Here is a 19,839-nt window from a genome sequence, read left to right as displayed (position 1 = left end):
CTTGTTAGCCCGTTAGCCTGTAGCTTCTCCAGAGTGAAGGCTACACATCGTGCTGCAGAAGAGTTAGTACCCGTCTGAGGAGAGGATAAACCCATCCTGCAAGTGATTTTCTTTTGATCGGCCACCAGTTTAGGGCTTGGAAACAGGGTGCATGCACTCTAGCCAATCGGTAACATGGCATGTGCCCTCTAGCCAATCGGTAGCAGTGTGTGTGCACTCTAGCCAATCGGTACAAGACGTGCATTTTAGCCAATCGGTGACTTAAAAGAAACATTTTAAGTGCTGAAAGGCAGCAAAGCCAGCCGACACCTAGGCCCTGCAGTACCTGAGAGTGAGATCCCTGAGCTAATGGTATCCATGGCTACGGGGTATAACCTGTGGGCGTAGGGGCTGGTGAGCACTTCTGAGGTCCCCAGGAATCCCTGAAGTCAAATATTTATCACCTATTTATTGATATTTATCATCTTCGTGATACTGTACTTTCTTGTATTCCCGAGTAACCCTGATGCTCTCCGCTACATGCCGCTCTGGATAAGACTGTCTACCAAGTGACTGTAATGCATTGGAGTTTAAATCACAAAGGGGACGGCAAGAAACTGAAACCTATGATTTATTTGCTGATATGTCTTTTTAATACTTTTTTGCATTCACAAACAGCTCAGAAATATTTTTAAATGATTCTTGCAAAAAAGAATAAAAAAGTTGGCTTGCTTTCCCCCTGGGCTAAACGGTAGGTTTTCAGTGGGTGGAGTTAACAGAGTGTTAGCTAGGTAACAAAAACGCTAAGCCCAGTGAAATCCTTCCTACTTGTAATATATAAGTTATCCTCTTGCCACTCAGTGGGCAAGGCAAGCTAAGTCGAAAATGCCTTAGCATTGCCCCTTGCACAGAAAGCAATACGCTTTTTTCTTTCCCCAAAAACTGAAAAGACCTGCAAGAAATGGGTTTTATTTCTGGAGCCCACAGGCACTGAAATATTGCACCAACCCGTACAGTTAGTATTTGCAGTGGCCATTTTTGCCTGGAACTTGTTGCAGAACAGACACGTGATGGATCAGTCAGTAGACCTACCGTTTACTAGCGATAATTGAATAGCTTTCAAGCTTAGATGTAGAATCAAAGCCTTTCTTTATTTGAGTGTAATGTCCAGAGTTTCAGACTGCTGTAGAGTTTAATGTTAGTGTACAGTAGCTCAGTGTTACAAAGTTATTACACATTGAATGACTTTCAGGTTTAACTACATGATGGTAAAGCCTAGTTTATGCTGCTTTCTTTTGTTTTGTCTGGTAGTGTAATGTTGATGCATAGGACAGTCTGCTCTAACCGGCTCTAGCAATGAGGAATGGTTTACATATGACGTGTCTTACAGATATGAATATAACTCAGGCGCAGGATACATGCCCACCCTGTCCTTGTCTGCTGAACAGGTCAAGATAATCTAATAGTGTTTATAATGATTTAATAGTTATTACTGGGTTAAAAATGTGAAAGAAATATTAAGAAGACAATCAGTTGTCACTTCTGGGGAATATAACCACAGTTTGAATCCTGTTTCCCGGACCTTTAAACTGATATGTTAGTTCGCGTGTAATCGTTTACTGGAAGGTGAATGAATGTATTCTCGGATTCTATGAATCATCACTGAGGCACACGTCAGACACCTGTGAGATCCTCCTGTCCTCAGTGTACACACAGATGCACACACACACACTCGCATACACGCACACACACACACAGATGCATACACACACATACACACAGATACATGCACACACACACATATATGCATACAGACACACACACACAACCACAAACATACAGACACACACTACACACACTCCTTATGTGATTTTTAAAATGTAAAATGTTGAAAATGTAAATGGGGCATTCTCAGTCCACCTAACCAAATAAGCAAGAGGGATTTCTCTCTCTCTCTCTCTCTCTTTCTTTCTCCTTTCAATGTTTCTCTTCATTTTGTTATTAATTCCTGTTTTCCAGCTTTGTTTGGTGCGCAGATCATTGCAGCTGTGCTGCTTTATACAGGACAACTGTCGCCAGCAAAGTGCTTCTTTAACATGGGGTTAGTGAGAATAAAATGGTTCGATCGATGCTGTCGTTATACGCCTCGAACCCCAGCCCTCCCTCCAAGTGAGAACTTGCGATTCTGCTGCTTGTTTTCATTGCGAGCCTAGAACGCCACAGAGACTGAAAACAACCTGTCCGATGTCACAGCCTGTCCGATGTCACAGCCTGTCCGATGTAACAACCTGTCCGATGTAACAGCCTGTTTGATGTAACAGCCTGTCCGATGTAACAGCCTGTCCGATGTCACAGCCTGTCCGATGTAACAGCCTGTCTGATGTAACAGCCTGTCCGATGTAACAGCCTGTCTGATGTAACAGCCTGTCCGATGTAACAGCCTGTCCGATGTAACAGCCTGTCCGATGTAACAGCCTGTCCGATGTAACAGCCTGTCCGATGTCACAGCCTGTCCAATGTCACAGCCTGTCCAATGTCACAGCCTGTCCGATGTAACAGCCTGTCTGATGTAACAGCCTGTCCGATGTCACAGCCTGTTCGATGTAACAGCCTGTCCGATGTGTGACACGCAGCTAAAGGTTATTCTGAAGGCTAACGTGCTGTTTGTAGCCATCATACAGGAGGCTATGCGCTGTAGTGGTGGTGGTCAGGATGTTTGCTGTAGTGGTTGTGGTCAGGATGTTTTCTGTAGTGGTTGTGGTCAGAATGTTTCTTGTGGTGTTTGTTTGTGGTCAGGATGTTTTTTGTGGTCAGGATGTTTGCTGTGGTGGTTGTGGTCAGGGTGTTTGTTGTGGTGGTTGTGGTCAGGATGTTTGTTGTGGTGGTTGTAGTCAGGGTGTTTGTTTGTGGTCAGGATGTTTGCTGTGGTGGTTGTGGTCAGGATGTTTGTTGTGGTCAGGGTGTTTGTTGTGGTGGTTGTAGTCAGGATGTTTGTTGTGGTCAGGGTGTTTGTTGTGGTGGTTGTAGTCAGGATGTTTGTTGTGGTCAGGGTGTTTGTTGTGGTGGTTGTAGTCAGGATGTTTGTTGTGGTCAGGTTGTTGTTGTAGTCAGGATGTTTGTTGTGGTCAGGGTGTTTGTTGTGGTCAGGATGTTTGTTGTGGTCAGGGTGTTTGTTGTGGTCAGGTTGTTGTTGTGGTCAGGGTGTTTGTTGTGGTCAGGATGTTTGTTGTGGTCAGGGTGTTTGTTGTGGTGGTTGTGGTCAGGGTGTTTGTTGTGGTGGTTGTGGTCAGGATGTTTGTTGTGGTCAGGATGTTTGTTGTGGTCAGGGTGTTTGTTGTGGTGGTTGTGGTCAGGATGTTTGTTGTGCTCAGGGTGTTTGCTGTAGTGGTTGTGCTCAGGGTGTTTGTTGTGGTGGTTGTGGTCAGGATGTTTGTTGTGGTGGTTGTGGTCAGGGTGTTTGCTGTAGTGGTTGTGCTCAGGGTGTTTGCTGTGGTGGTTCTGGTCAGGATGTTTGTTGTGGTCAGGGTGTTTGTTGTGGTGGTTGTGGTCAGGATGTTTGTTGTGGTCAGGATGTTTGCTGTGGTGGTTGTGGTCAGGATGTTTGTTGTGGTCAGGATGTTTGCTGTGGTGGTTGTGGTCAGGATGTTTGTTGTGGTCAGGGTGTTTTCTTGTGGTGGTTGTGGTCAGGATGTTTGTTGTGGTGGTTGTGGTCAGGGTGTTTGCTGTAGTGGTTGTGCTCAGGGTGTTTGCTGTGGTGGTTCTGGTCAGGATGTTTGCTTGCCAAAGACATCTTTAGGCTTACGCTATGTTCATATTTAGTTTTTTGTTTTTGTGTTCTTATGTTGTTGTCATAAAAGCATTTCAGTAAATTTAGCCCTGGATGTATATGTGTTGGAATGGGTGGTTGATGCATTTTAAATAATTTGAAGGAAATGAAAGAGACACGTGCAGTACTCGCTGGTACATTCAAAATGTATTAATATTTCTGCATTAAGTTAATTTTTTATGCAAATAACCAAACTGGGTGTTTTTCCTGTTTTGCAGTGCTGCTTGTGGTTTCATTCTGTTGAATGCAGTCTGCAAGCCCTGTACTGCTGCACTGTATTAATAATATTTTTTATGCCTCTGTGACGGCACAGCCGTGGCCGGAGGCATTATGTTTTCGGGTTGTTCGTCCGTCCTTCCGTTTTTTAAAAATAAAAGGTCTGTGATGCACAGTGAAAGGAAATGATTCTTAAAAAAATGATTGATTGATTAATTCATTTAAAAACTTTTGTAGTGGTCTAGTCACATGCCAGCTGTATGTTGGTGACGCACCATGAATTAAGCAAGCAGGCTCATCTCCCTCGGTCTAATCTCACTCAGGCTCATCTCCCTCAGTCTAATCTCCCTCAGGCTAATCTCACTAAGGCTCATCTCCCTCAGTCTAATCTCTCTCAGGCTCATCTCCCTCAGTCTAATCTCTCTCAGGCTCATCTCCCTCAGTCTAATCTCACTCAGGCTCATCTCCCTCAGTCTAATCTCTCTCAGGCTAATCTCACTGAGGCTCATCTCTCTCAGGCTAATCTCACTCAGGCTCGTCTCCTTCAGTCTAATCTCTCTCAGTCTAATCTCTCTCAGGCTCATCTCCCTCAGGCTAATCTCACTAAGGCTCATCTCCCTCAGTCTGATCTCACTCAGGCTAATCTCCCTCAGTCTAGTCTCACTCAGGCTCATCTCCCTCAGGCTCCTCTCTCTCAGTCTAACCTCCCTCAGGCTAATCTCTCTCTGGCTTTAAAACTTTGCCCCTTGGCTACATTTCACTCCCCCATGTAAAAATGTTTTGTAAAGGCTGATTTGTGCACATATACAGATTGGATAAAGCTGTATTGCTGCATTTAAATTAATAAAATTAACTGATTTGTGAACGTACCCATTGGAGGGGGTCGGGAAGAGGTCGCAGTGGGATGTTTTTTTTTATTGCAGTGAGGTTTGGCATGTTTTCTGGTCGCCTTGATGTAAGGCGTTATCGGCCTGTGTGAACTCTTGCAGTGCCAGGATCACGAGTGCGCCGCTCTCGGCAGACCGAGGGACACTTACTGGCACTAAAGAGCAGCACCTGACTGCCTCACTGTCAGTAACCAGAGCTCAGGGTGATGTTGGTACTGTGATGTCAGCGCTCAGGGTGATGTTGGTACTGTGATGTCAGCGCTCAGGGTGATGTTGGTAAGGTGATGTCAGTGCTCAGGGTGATGTTGGTAAGGTCATGTCAGTGCTCAGGGTGATGTTGGTGAGGTCATGTCAGTGCTCAGGGTGATGTAGGTAAGGTCATGTCAGTGCTCAGGGTGATGTTGGTAAGGTGATGTCAGTGCTCAGGGTGATGTTGGTAAGGTCATGTCAGTGCTCAGGGTGATGTTGGTGAGGCCATGTCAGTGCTCAGGGTGATGTTGGTAAGGTGATGTCAGTGCTCAGGGTGATGTTGGTAAGGTGATGTCAGTGCTCAGAGTGATGTTGGTAAGGTGATGTCAGTGCTCAGGGTGATGTAGGTAAGGTGATGTCAGTGCTCAGGGTGATGTTGGTAAGGTCATGTCAGTGCTCAGGGTGATGTTAGTAAGGTGATGTCAGTGCTCAGGGTGATGTTGGTAAGGTCATGTCAGTGCTCAGGGTGATGTTGGTACGGTGATGTCAGTGCTCAGGGTGATGTTGGTAAGGTGATGTCAGTGCTCAGGGTGATGTTGGTAAAGTCATGTCAGTGCTCAGGGTGATGTTGGTAAGGTCATGTCAGTGCTCAGGGTGATGTTGGTAAGGCCATGTCAGTGCTCAGGGTGATGTTGGTAAGGTGATGTCAGTGCTCAGGGTGATGTTGGTGAGGCCATGTCAGTGCTCAGGGTGATGTTGGTAAGGTGATGTCAGCGCTCAGGGTGATGTTGGTACTGTGATGTCAGAGCTCAGGGTGATGTTGGTGAGGTCTTGTCAGTGCTCAGGGTGATGTTGGTAAGGCCATGTCAGTGCTCAGGGTGATGTTGGTAAGGTGATGTCAGCGCTCAGGGTGATGTTGGTACTGTGATGTCAGAGCTCAGGGTGATGTTGGTGAGGTCATGTCAGTGCTCAGGGTGATGTTGGTGAGGTGATGTCAGTGCTCAGGGTTATGTTGGTAAGGTCATGTCAGTCCTCAGGGTTATGTTGGTAAGGTCATGTCAGTGCTCAGGGTGATGTTGGTACTGTGATGTCAGTGCTCAAGGTGATGTTGGTAAGGTCATGTCAGTGCTCAGGGTGATGTTGGTGAGGTCTTGTCAGTGCTCAGGGTTATGTTGGTAAGGTGATGTTAGCGCTCAGGGTGATGTTGGTAAGGTGATGTTAGCGCTCAGGGTGATGTTGGTAAGGTGATGTCAGTGCTCAGGGTGATGTTGGTAAGGTCATGTCAGTGCTCAGGGTGATGTTGGTACGGTGATGTCAGTGCTCAGGGTGATGTTGGTAAGGTGATGTCAGTGCTCAGGGTGATGTTGGTAAGGTGATGTCAGTGCTCAGGGTGATGTTGGTAAGGTCATGTCAGTGCTCAGGGTGATGTTGGTAAGGTGATGTCAGAGCTCAGGGTGATGTTGGTAAGGTCATGTCAGTGCTCAGGGTGATGTTGGTAAGGTCATGTCAGTGCTCAGGGTGATGTTGGTAAGGTGATGTCAGTGCTCAGGGTGATGTTGGTAAGGCCATGTCAGTGCTCAGGGTGATGTTGGTACGGTGATGTCAGTGCTCAGGGTGATGTTGGTAAGGCCATGTCAGTGCTCAGGGTGATGTTGGTACGGTGATGTCAGTGCTCAGGGTGATGTTGGTAAGGTCATGTCAGTGCTCAGGGTGATGTTGGTAAGGTGATGTCAGTGCTCAGGGGGATGTTGGTAAGGTCATGTCAGTGCTCAGGGTGATGTTGGTAAGGCCATGTCAGTGCTCAGGGTGATGTTGGTAAGGTGATGTCAGTGCTCAGGGTGATGTTGGTAAGGTCATGTCAGTGCTCAGGGTGATGTTGGTAAGGTGATGTCAGTGCTCAGGGTGATGTTGGTGAGGCCATGTCAGTGCTCAGGGTGATGTTGGTGAGGCCATGTCAGTGCTCAGGGTGATGTTGGTAAGGTCATGTCAGTGCTCAGGGTGATGTTGGTGAGGTGATGTCAGTGCTCAGGGTGATGTTGGTAAGGTCATGTCAGTGCTCAGGGTGATGTTAGTAAGGTCATGTCAGTGCTCAGGGTGATGTTGGTAAGGTCATGTCAGTGCTCAGGGTGATGTTGGTAAGGTCATGTCAGTGCTCAGGGTGATGTTGGTAAGGTGATGTCAGTGCTCAGGGTGATGTTGGTAAGGTCATGTCAGTGCTCAGGGTGATGTTGGTAAGGTGATGTCAGTGCTCAGGGTGATGTTGGTAAGGTCATGTCAGTGCTCAGGGTGATGTTGGTAAGGTCATGTCAGTGCTCAGGGTGATGTTGGTGAGGCGATGTCAGTGCTCAGGGTGATGTTGGTACGGTCATGTCAGTGCTCAGGGTGATGTTGGTAAGGCCATGTCAGTGCTCAGGGTGATGTTGGTGAGGCGATGTCAGTGCTCAGGGTGATGTTGGTAAGGCCATGTCAGTGCTCAGGGTGATGTTGGTAAGGCCATGTCAGTGCTCAGGGTGATGTAGGTAAGGCCATGTCAGTGCTCAGGGTGATGTTGGTAAGGTCATGTCAGTGCTCAGGGTGATGTTGGTAAGGTGATGTCAGTGCTCAGGGTGATGTTGGTGAGGCGATGTCAGTGCTCAGGGTGATGTTGGTACGGTCATGTCAGTGCTCAGGGTGATGTTGGTAAGGCCATGTCAGTGCTCAGGGTGATGTTGGTGAGGCGATGTCAGCGCTGTGGTAATTTTGTTGCGGCCATGTTGTGCATCCCTGTGGCTCTCTCTGCAAACTGCTTCTCATGCATTGCCTGTCTCGCGTTCGTATTTCATCTGATTCTCCTGTTTTTGCTTTGCAGAGAGAAAAAACTGAAAATTCAGGACATTAAAAATAACATTAAAGAAGCTATAGAGGTAAGTTGGTCCGCTTTTTCAGCCAGCATGAGTGATGTTGTGCAAATATAAAGAATTTAACTGTATCAAGGGGTCATTTTTTGATAGCATCCTTCCATATACCACAATGTTGATCCTCTTGAGCAATCAGAAGTTCTTGTTGCTAGACATTTTTATCTAATTATGAATTTGTTATTAGGCTTAGATAAAGATTGTTCTAAGCAGTGACTAGGCGCAGATGTGTTGACCGTGTTGGACTGAACGGGCTGTTTCACTGTGTTTGTGTTCCCGCCTTTCAGACAATAGTGGCAGCCATGAGCACGCTGGCGCCTCCGGTCCAGCTAGCCAATCCCGAGAACCAGTTCCGAATCGAGTACATCCTCAACTTAGCCAATCAGAAGGACTTTGAATTTCCATCTGTGAGTATTGAAAGCCACCTCTGGACACGCGTACACTCACACACACACTCACTCTCGGATGGACCCAGGTACAGAATTAAAGTATTTTAAAAGGGAGGTATTGTGTGTGTGTGTGGGGGGGGGGGGGGTCAGTGCAGCACCAGTGAGGAAGGCGGGGCTTCCTCTGAGTGACACCCTTCGGGAGGCGGTCCCGGGTTGCTGTGCGCGGATTGGTCGGGTTTGGGATTGACAGCTCGTGGGTGAAAGGAGGGTATAGGGGGTCAGGGGTCAGGGGTCTCTTCCTGTTTTGGCGTTTCGCTTCCCCTTGGCTTCTGAACTGTTTGTGTAAGGCGGGGTTTGAGTGAGTCTGGCTGGCCGCCTCCCCCTTAAAGGCCAGGAGCGCTCAAACCCGATTGGGGGGGGGGGGGGGGGGTGGGGGTGGGGGTGGGGGGGGGGGGGTGGGGGGTGGGGGTGGGGGGGGGTGGGGGGTGGGGGGGGGGGGGTGGCAGTGGGGGCTTCCATAGGTAGGACACTGTGTTTATAACTCTTGAGGGCGCAGGTTAAAATCCCTGGTGGGGATGTCATTGTGGCTTTTAACGTGGCTTGCTTCAGTATTATGTGAATTTCTTCGTAAAAATACGCAGCTATGTAAAATGGGTTGTATGAAAAAATGGCACTTTTTTGTGAGAGCCATGCTAGTCACTCTGGATCAGAGTGTCTGATAAAGGCCTCCGCATCGGAGTGAAGCCAGAAACACTGGCGAGCGTTTGGGAAGCCAGCTCTGACTCGGACTGACTTCCTGAGTTAGCAGGAAGCAGCAGTGGCGTTCTGTTTCCCAGCAGCCTTAGCGATGGCTGAAGCTGAGGAGCCTGACTGGTATACGCTCACTGGAGAGACTTCCAGCGTGTGTGAAGGGGAAGTCTGAGCACTCTGGTTTGGTCCCCTGAAACACTGACGGAGTGTGCTGATTGGTGGACCCGCGTTGGCTCACCCTCACCTGGTTCACGCCCCCTGCTGTACTGGTTGAGACCGCCTGGTCACAGAGCTGGGAACAGCAGGGAACGAATCCCCACCTTAGCCGACTTTTACCAGAACAGTAATTCAGTGGTGCCTTAATGTTGATTGCTGCTCATTCTTAGCATGTGATTTTATTACTTCAGATCCTTATTTACATTCTGTTCATTTAATAGAGCCCCTTATCCAGTGACCTGTGGTTTATGAGAGAGAGGGAGTGAGAGAGACAGGCACAGGGAGAGAGAGAGAGATAGTGAGAGAGACAGGCACAGGGATAGGGAGAGAGAGAGAGAGACAGGCACAGGGATAGGGAGAGAGAGAGAGAGAGACAGGCACAGGGATAGGGAGAGAGAGAGAGAGACAGGCACAGGGATAGGGAGGGAGAGGGAGAGGGAGAGAGAGAGAGACAGTGAGAGAGACAGGCACAGGGATAGGGAGGGAGAGGGAGAGAGAGAGAGAGAGAGAGAGAGACAGGCACGGGGATAGGGAGAGAGAGAGAGAGAGACAGGCACAGGGAGAGGGAGAGAGAGAGAGGGAGAGACAGGCACAGGGAGAGGGAGAAAGCTGGCGGTTCGAGCCGCGGGTCCTCCTGGCTCTGCGCTAGTGTAATTAGCATCATTAGCAGGTGCGCTCCCCGGGGGCTTGCTGAGGTAATTGAAAGAGCCCCTCACCTGAGAGCGAGTCGCCGAGCGCTGCGCCGCTCGTTAGCACGATGATTACGCTTAATGACCCGGGCCGGCTCTCTCTGGGAGCGTACCTGGCCTGCCCTGCAGGATTCTGGGAAATCCCCGCTCACCTGCGCTGGGCCGTGGTTCAGAACAGGGCATCGATGTCGTCTAACGTTGCGTCAGAGAGCTACGCAGGTGCTTGGCATGAAAGGCTTCAGCAAAATATCTATAAATTTACTGTATGTAGAAATAAATAAGTAAAAGACTACGCTGCTGAAAAAAACTACCCAAACTACTCTAATGCCGCTGAGCTAGGAGTGTGGCGGCTCGCTTTGAGACGGACATTAGCATTCAGCAGGTGAATATGTTCAGAGCTGGGCTACTGAGTTTGTGTTTAGAGCGGGGCTACTGTGTTTGTGTTCAGAGAGGGGCTACTGTGTTTGTGTTCAGAGCGGGGCTACTGTGTTTGTGTTCAGAGTGGGCTACTGTGTTTGTGTTCAGAGCAGGGCTACTGTGTTTGTGTTCAGAGTGGGCTACTGTGTTTGTGTTCAGAGTGGGCTACTGTGTTTGTGTTCAGAGCAGGGCTACTGTGTTTGTGTTCAGAACTGGGCTACTGTGTTTGTGTTCAGAACTGGGCTACTGTGTTTGTGTTCAGAGCGGAGCTACTGTGTTTGTGTTCAGAGCGGGGCTACTGTGTTTGTGTTCAGAGCTGGGCTACTGTGTTTGTGTTCAGAGCTGGGCTACTGTGTTTGTGTTCAGAGCTGGGCTACTGTGTTTGTGTTCAGAGCTGGGCTAGTGTGTTCAGAGCGGGGCTACTGTGTTTGTGTTCAGAGCTGGGCTACTGTGTTTGTGTTCAGAGTGGGCTACTGTGTTTGTGTTCAGAGTGGGCTACTGTGTTTGTGTTCAGAGCTGGGCTACTGTGTTTGTGTTCAGAGCTGGGCTACTGTGTTTGTGTTCAGAGTGGGCTACTGTGTTTGTGTTCAGAGTGGGCTACTGTGTTTGTGTTCAGAGCGGGGCTACTGTGTTTGTGTTCAGAGTGGGCTACTGTGTTTGTGTTCAGAGCTGGGCTACTGTGTTTGTGTTCAGAGCTGGGCTACTGTGTTTGTGTTCAGAGCGGAGCTACTGTGTTTGTGTTCAGAGCGGGGCTACTGTGTTTGTGTTCAGAGCTGGGCTACTGTGTTTGTGTTCAGAGCTGGGCTACTGTGTTTGTGTTCAGAGCTGGGCTACTGTGTTTGTGTTCAGAGCTGGGCTAGTGTGTTCAGAGCGGGGCTACTGTGTTTGTGTTCAGAGCTGGGCTACTGTGTTTGTGTTCAGAGTGGGCTACTGTGTTTGTGTTCAGAGTGGGCTACTGTGTTTGTGTTCAGAGCTGGGCTACTGTGTTTGTGTTCAGAGCTGGGCTACTGTGTTTGTGTTCAGAGTGGGCTACTGTGTTTGTGTTCAGAGTGGGCTACTGTGTTTGTGTTCAGAGCGGGGCTACTGTGTTTGTGTTCAGAGTGGGCTACTGTGTTTGTGTTCAGAGCTGGGCTACTGTGTTTGTGTTCAGAGCTGGGCTACTGTGTTTGTGTTCAGAGTGGGCTACTGTGTTTGTGTTCAGAGCTGGGCTACTGTGTTTGTGTTCAGAGTGGGCTAGTGTGTTTGTGTTCAGAGCGGGGCTACTGTGTTTGTGTTCAGAGCGGGGCTACTGTGTTTGTGTTCAGAGCAGGGCTACTGTGTTTGTGTTCAGAGCGGGGCTACTGTGTTTGTGTTCAGAGCAGGGCTACTGTGTTTGTGTTCAGAGCGGGGCTACTGTGTTTGTGTTCAGAGCAGGGCTACTGTGTTTGTGTTCAGAGCGGGGCTAGTGTGTTCAGAGCAGGGCTACTGTGTTTGTGTTCAGAGCGGGGCTAGTGTGTTCAGAGCAGGGCTACTGTGTTTGTGTTCAGAGCGGGGCTACTGTGTTTGTGTTCAGAGTGGGCTACTGTGTTTGTGTTTAGAGCGGGGCTACTGTGTTTGTGTTCAGAGCAGGGCTACTGTGTTCAGAACTGGGCTACTGTGTTTGTGTTCAGAGCTGGGCTACTGTGTTCAGAACTGGGCTACTGTGTTTGTGTTCAGAGCTGGGCTACTGTGTTTGTGTTCAGAGCTGGGCTACTGTGTTTGTGTTCAGAGTTGGGCTATTGTGTTTGTGTTCAGAGTTGGGCGATTGTGTTTGTGTTCAGAGCTGGTGTTCCGTGGTGCCGGTGTTCCGTGGTGCTGGTGTTCAGTGGTGCCGGTGTTCAGTGGTGCCGGTGTTCAGTGGTGCCGGTGTTCCGTGGTGCCGGTGTTCAGTGGTGCCGGTGTTCAGTGGTGCCGGTGTTCCGTGGTGCCGGTGTTCAGTGGTGCCGGTGTTCCGTGGTGCCGGTGTTCAGTGGTGCCGGTGTTCAGTGGTGCCGGTGTTCAGTGGTGCCGGTGTTCCGTGGTGCTGGTGTTCAGTGGTGCCGGTGTTCCGTGGTGCCGGTGTTCAGTGGTGCTGGTGTTCAGTGGCGCAGCGTTAGGGTTGCACTGTGTGCGCTGCCGGTCCACTTGCCTGCGCTGTAGCATTCCGTTTCTGCCTTTTCCAAAGACAAGCCAATAAAAGAGCTTGTTTGCGAGTGTGCGTGGGTCAAAGGTCAAGGGTCATTAAAGCCTTGAAGACACCCTCGAGAAGCAGGAATGTCACTGTGAGGGCTGTCCTGACCCCTGGAAACACAGTCTCTGTTACGTGTGTGGAAAGGGGAATCACACTTCGCGAGATTCATTTCCTGCAATCTGATTGGTTCTGCTAAGTTATGTGGAAACTGGTGAGGGCCGTTGATGTAATGACCTTTCTGTGGTGCTGAATCTCAGACAGTCCTGTTGCAGGACCTGCATCAGTATCACTGAAGGCTACAGTAAACACTTCTTGCACGCTAAGGATAATTTTTTCTCTCCACATTTAGATTAAACTAAAACACCAGCCTAGTTCTGTATTTCAGTAATGTCATAAATATTGTGATTGCAACTTCACCATTTGTCGCTATTACAGTGTTTTCCAATTCAGAAGACACCTCCATGCACTTCAGTGATAGGGACAGCAGAGTTACACCCCGATGACATCATCACTTTAACGGCTCTTCTGCAGGCACATGACCTACAGGTCATGCCAGTTGTTCTTAGGGTAAAACATTAAGTACCAAATTATTATTTTCTTTGTGGAGTTCCCCTTTAAATTGGTTACCGTAGCCTTGCTAAAACCGTGATGTGCTGCCACCCAGCTAACAAAATATGTTCTGACAGTGTTACTGGAATGTTTTGTCAGTGTTATAACATTGCCACAACATGGCGACAGCATTTTGAGAACGTTTTGTGTCAGTTGGGCGGCACATTAGAATTGGACGGGCCCTCGCATTTTCTTCAAATGGTGTCCACAGCTTCCCGATGCAAACACAGAGGGCTGCGTGAGGTCAGCGGCGTGACTGTGGTAGACGGTTTATGCTTTTGGCCTTTTTAAGTAAAGTTTTGTGCTGTGTGCTGTGCTGAGATACAATTAATTCCAGGCTGGGGGGGTGGGGATGGTGTGGGGGGGGTGGGGGGATAGGGTGTTGGGAGGGAGGGGTTAACTGTTCTTAGAAAGACTCACTGAGAAATATTATACACAAATGCTGGGAATCATATGAGTCGTATCGTGGCCTGAACGCCTGTTTGGAAACTCGATTGCGAGCATGAATTGGACGGTGCGTCAGCTAAGCTTAATTAAGCCAAATTGTCTACGAGGCCTGGGTTTCATAGCCGGCTATAAATAGATCATTTTCAGAAAGGTGGGCTGGGGCTCGAGCATTAACGCTATTAAATATACTTCTGCTTCTGACACAGTACAGCATGCTGCGTGTCATATACGCATACACATGGGTGTGCTAAGCCCTTTAGCATGTGCAAAACCTTTCAGCTCACGCAAAACCGATAACCTGACCAGCGATTGGTCGCAGTATTTATTTGTACCGGTCGTTAGTTGTGTTATTAGTTTTACTGTAGGTGTGGTAACAGGTCTCAGTAAATGAGGCCAATAGTGTTTAAATACATCCGTAATATTCGTCTTCTTGGTTTAAAAAATATTTCTGGTTGCGAGCAAGAGCTGATGTAGCTTAGCTAAATGAGTCAGTGGGTTTTTCTGTCGGTATTTAAAGTTTGCACTACTCATTTGTGATAGGCTGGCAATCATGATTTCTCTGATATTCAGATGAACTTCTCGTTGATGGGAAACTGTGTGAAGTTGTGTTTCATAATTGTAGCAAGCTATTCTGGAGAAAGGTGCCGAAAAAAATAACGTTCTGAATATGTTCCTTTCTCATTTAGTCTGTATGTGCCTGCATCACGCTTACGATTTCTCCCCAGCACTTGTACCCAACAAGTACCCAAGTGTCCAACACTTGGCACTGTGTTCAGTGATACAGCGAATTAAATTGTGGAAATTTGGTGAATTTGAAAGTGTTGATCAGCAGATGCAAGTCCTGATCCCCCCCCCCCCCCCCCCCCCCCCGATCCTGACCCCTGCACCATGCTGCTGGTTTTCTCTTCTCCCTGATAGTCGATCAATTGATGCCACTGATTGGCCAGAGGGTTAACTCACCAGGTTTGAATCAGTCCTGGTTAGAATGAGAACCAGTGGCAGTACTGGGGGGCCAGATCGCCCCCCCCTGCTAACACAGAATGTTCTCTCAATGTTACTGGAATGTTTTGTCAGTGTTATTGCATTATGACAGTGCCACTGTATCTCTCAGCTACATTGTGAGGATGCTTTGTGTTAGCTTTGCCTGCCCTAGGCCCTTTTCTCTTTCATGTGGACGCACCGCGAGTCTGAAGTCCTGCCAATCGGGAGAATGAGCCCTTGGGTACGGTTTGGGTTGGACTCGCGTGTGCATCAAGCCGGGGGGGTGGGGGGGGGCTGCAGGGGGGTGGGGTGTGGTTTTCTGTGTTCGCAGACACACCTTTGGATGGATGGATTTGGCAGGCACGAGTTGCTGAGATGTTCCATGTGTTTTTCCCCCTTTTGGTTTTAAAGGGATGGGGTAAGGGGTAATTGAGGCAGTCTCACACACACTTCCACAATTCCCGCATCAGTCTACCCCTCCCACTTTATTTGGAAACTTTACAGTGTGTACCCTTTACAGAGCCCTTACCCTAACTCTACAGTGAGTACCCTTTATAGAGCCCTTACCCTAACTCTACAGTGAGTACCCTTTACAGACCCCTTACCCTAACTCTACAGTGAGTACCCTTTACAGACCCCTTACCCTAACTCTTCAGTGAGTACCCTTTATAGAGCCCTTACCCTAACTCTACAGTGCGTACCCTTTACAGAGCCCTTACCCTAACTCTACAGTGAGTACCCTTTACAGACCCCTTACCCTAACTCTTCAGTGAGTACCCTTTATAGAGCCCTTACCCTAACTCTACAGTGAGTACCCTTTATAGAGCCCTTACCCTAACTCTACAGTGCCTTTACAGACCCCTTACCCTAACTCTACAGTGAGTACCCTTCATAGACCCCTTACCCTAACTCTACAGTGCGTACCCTTTATAGAGCCCTTACCCTAACTCTACAGTGCCTTTATAGAGCCCTTACCCTAACTCTACAGTGCCTTCATAGAGCCCTTACCCTAACTCTACAGTGCCTTTACAGAGCCCTTACCCTAACTCTACAGTGCGTACCCTTTATAGAGCCCTTACCCTAACTCTACAGTGCGTACCCTTTATAGAGCCCTTACCCTAACTCTACAGTGCCTTTATAGAGCCCTTACCCTAACTCTACAGTGCATACCCTTTATAGAGCCCTTACCCTAACTCTACAGTGCATACCCTTTATAGAGCCCTTACCCTAACTCTACAGTGCATACCCTTTATAGAGCCCTTACCCAAACTCTACAGTGCCTTTACAGAGCCCTTACCCTAACTCTACAGTGCCTTTACAGAGCCCTTACCCTAACTCTACAGTGCGTACCCTTTATAGAGCCCTTACCCAAACTCTACAGTGCATACTCTTTATAGATCCCTTACCCTAACTCTACAGTGCCTTTACAGAGCCCTTACCCTAACTCTACAGTGCATACCCTTTATAGACCCCTTACCCTAACTCTACAGTGCCTTTATAGACCCCTTACCCTAACTCTACAGTGCCTTTACAGAGCCCTTACCCTAACTCTACAGTGCCTTTATAGACCCCTTACCCTAACTCTACAGTGCCTTTACAGAGCCCTTACCCTAACTCTACAGTGCCTTTACAGAGCCCTTGCCCTAACTCTACAGTGCCTTTACAGAGCCCTTATCCTAACTCTACAGTGAGTACTCTTTATAGAGCCCTTACCCTAACTCTACAGTGCATACCCTTTATAGAGCCCTTACCCAAAGTCTACAGTGCCTTTACAGAGCCCTTACCCTAACTCTACAGTGCCTTTACAGACCCCTTACCCTAACTCTACAGTGCCTTTACAGAGCCCTTTCCCTAACTCTACAGTGCCTTTACAGAGCCCTTATCCTAACTCTACAGTGAGTACTCTTTATAGAGCCCTTACCCTAACTCTACAGTGCATACCCTTTATAGAGCCCTTACCCAAAGTCTACAGTGCCTTTACAGAGCCCTTACCCTAACTCTACAGTGCCTTTACAGACCCCTTACCCTAACTCTACAGTGAGTACCCTTTATAGAGCCCTTACCCTAACTCTACAGTGAGTACCCTTTATAGAGCCCTTACCCTAACTCTACAGTGCCTTCATAGAGCCCTTACCCTAACTCTACAGTGCATACCCTTTATAGAGCCCTTACCCTAACTCTACAGTGCCTTTACAGAGCCCTTACCCTAACTCTACAGTGCGTACCCTTTATAGAGCCCTTACCCAAACTCTACAGTGCCTTTACAGAGCCCTTACCCTAACTCTACAGTGCCTTTACAGAGCCCTTACCCTAACTCTACAGTGCATACCCTTTATAGATCCCTTACCCTAACTCTACAGTGCCTTTACAGAGCCCTTACCCTAACTCTACAGTGCATACCCTTTATAGACCCCTTACCCTAACTCTACAGTGCCTTTATAGACCCCTTACCCGAACTCTACAGTTCCTTTACAGAGCCCTTACCGTAACTCTACAGTGCCTATACAGAGCCCTTGCCCTAACTCTTCAGTGCCTTTACAGAGCCCTTACCCTAACTTTACAGTGAGTACTCTTTATAGAGCCCTTACCCTAACTCTACAGTGCATACCCTTTACAGACCCTTTACCCTAACTCTACAGTGAGTACCCTTTATAGACCCCTTACCCTAACTCTACAGTGCCTTTATAGACCCCTTACCCTAACTCTACAGTGCCTTTACAGAGCCCTTACCCTAACTCTACAGTGCCTTTACAGAGCCCTTGCCCTAACTCTACAGTGAGTACCCTTTATAGAGCCCTTACCCTAACTCTACAGTGCATACCCTTTATAGAGCCCTTACCCAAACTCTACAGTGCCTTTACAGAGCCCTTACCCTAACTCTACAGTGAGTACCCTTTATAGAGCCCTTACCCTAACTCTACAGTGCGTACCCTTTATAGAGCCCTTACCCTAACTCTACAGTGCGTACCCTTTACAGAGCCCTTACCCTAACTCTACAGTGCGTACCCTTTACAGAGCCCTTACCCTAACTCTACAGTGCGTACCCTTTATAGAGCCCTTACCCTAACTCTACAGTGCGTACCCTTTACAGAGCCCTTACCCTAACTCTACAGTGCGTACCCTTTACAGAGCCCTTACCCTAACTCTACAGTGCGTACCCTTTATAGAGCCCTTACCCTAACTCTACAATGCCTTTATAGAGCCCTTACCCAAACTCTACAGTGCGTACCCTTTATAGAGCCCTTACCCTAACTCTACAGTGCGTACCCTTTATAGAGCCCTTACCCTAACTCTACAGTGCCTTTATAGAGCCCTTACCCAAACTCTACAGTGCCTTTATAGAGCCCTTACCCTAACTCTACAGTGCATACCCTTTATAGAGCCCTTACCCTAACTCTACAGTGCCTTTACAGAGCCCTTACCCTAACTCTACAGTGCGTACCCTTTATAGAGCCCTTACCCTAACTCTACAGTGCGTACCCTTTATAGAGCCCTTACCCTAACTCTACAATGAGTACCCTTTATAGAGCTCTTACCCTAACTCTACAGTGCGTACCCTTTATAGAGCCCTTACCCTAACTCTACAGTGCATACCCTTTACTGACCCAGTGCCACCAGTAAGGTTTGGTAAAGAGAATGTTTAGCGGTAAAGAGAATGTTTAACGGTTATGACAGCGCTGCGTGCTTCCGTGTGTTTTATGTGGACTGCGGTGTAGAGGAGTACTTTTTCTAAAGACCCAAGCCAAATGCTGCAAGATGCTCAAAGCGAACGAACCTTTGTCTTTGCGTGTGAGGCCATCTTTGATCACAAGTAAGGAAGTAAAGGAAGACAGCCGTGACTAAAAGCTCATGGACAGAAAGAAACAAGATAGCATTCAGTCTCAGCCCAGAGGATTGTGGGTAGCCCACAGTAATGTAATAAGGAGTTACTGCCGATGGCCACCTCCCCCCCACCCCCCAAACTGCATGTGACTGGTTATAAAGGAAGCCTCTGTTACTCTGACAGTTGGGTTTGTGCTGCTTTTTTCTGTGTGGGGGGGTGGGGGGGAGATATGTCTAGTTGATCAGAAATGGAGAGAGGATATGAATTAAAACTTTTTTTTTAAGAAAGCAAGTGTGTTCAATCGATGAACTAATCATAAACTTTTTTTACAGCACTTTTCATGCATGATTTTGCAAGTGGGAGAAAATAGTCAAACCGAGTAATAGAGTAAAAAATTTAAGAAAGGAAGCGAGAGGGCTGAATGTAGGAGATAAACTGAAGTTGCTAATCGCATGTTAGACATTTACAGACAGGTAGCTGTGGAGGGCAACCGATTTTAAGTATCTCAGTGTTTTTTTGGGGGGTTTTTTTAGAAGCAGCAAACAGAATCATGCTCACGGTGTTCCCAGTTTGTCGGCCGAGCCGGCTCTGACTTGTGCCTCGGGTCTCGGCTCGTGTCGAGTGGCTTGTGTTTAATGAAGTGGATTCCCCCGGCTGGCCGGGCGAGGTGTCAGACGGGGAGAGGCTGGCCTGGGACACACAGGGCCATCAGCATCTGTGAATCCAGCGAGTCTCCAGGCGTTCCATGTCCCACGTAGGGCAGTGACAGTGCAGAAATAGAAGCTTCACACGCGATTTAAGTTAAATGCCAGTGCTCTCTCTGTGTTGTGTGCATTCGCCTAATCATCCTTTTGTGTGGTTATTTGCGATTTTGCTTATTTATTTAGAAGGAAATTCTGTGTAGTTCCCCTCCCCACCACCCCATAAAATACTTGGGATGACCACAGACTTGTATTGACTGTTAGCCTGCTAAAAGGGCAAAAGGTCTGCTCAGGAGTGGGGTGTCATGGAGAAGATGAATCATGGGAACCTAGGTGTGTCTTCTGGCCTTCAGCCCTCTCAAATTCAAATTCAAATAAGCTTTATTGGCATGACGTATATATATATATATATATATATATATATATACATATATACATTTTGCCAAAGCATATGTCCAGTAAACATATGAACAGAATACAACTTGTGTGTGTGTGTGTGTGTGTGTGTGTAGTATTCTTGTGTATGTTAGCTGGTGTAATGTTGTGTTAATTAGGTGAAACGGTGAATACAATAATTTTTAAAAATCTCTCTGTCTCTCCCCCCTTTCACTCTCGCTCTCTCTCTCTGTCTCTTTCCC

At 47.9% G+C, this 19,839-nt stretch overlaps 1 protein-coding gene across 2 annotated transcripts in view; it reads left to right on the top strand.

Moving 5' to 3' along the window:
• The window catches only part of gnas (GNAS complex locus), a 77,564-nt gene that overhangs the window by 34,151 nt on the left and 23,574 nt on the right, over positions 1-19,839 (top strand). For both annotated transcript variants that reach the window (XM_035388282.1, XM_035388283.1), the window contains exons 3-4: positions 7,946-8,000; positions 8,279-8,398. In XM_035388282.1, the coding sequence (XP_035244173.1) occupies positions 7,946-8,000; positions 8,279-8,398 (175 nt within the window). The remainder of the gene's footprint in view (positions 1-7,945; positions 8,001-8,278; positions 8,399-19,839) is intronic.

The sequence above is a fragment of the Anguilla anguilla genome, chromosome 13, assembly GCF_013347855.1.
Source record: "Anguilla anguilla isolate fAngAng1 chromosome 13, fAngAng1.pri, whole genome shotgun sequence".
Taxonomy (NCBI): Eukaryota; Metazoa; Chordata; class Actinopteri; order Anguilliformes; family Anguillidae; genus Anguilla; species Anguilla anguilla.
Note: the sequence above shows the minus strand (reverse complement) of the source record. Positions and strands in the feature narration are given on the sequence as shown.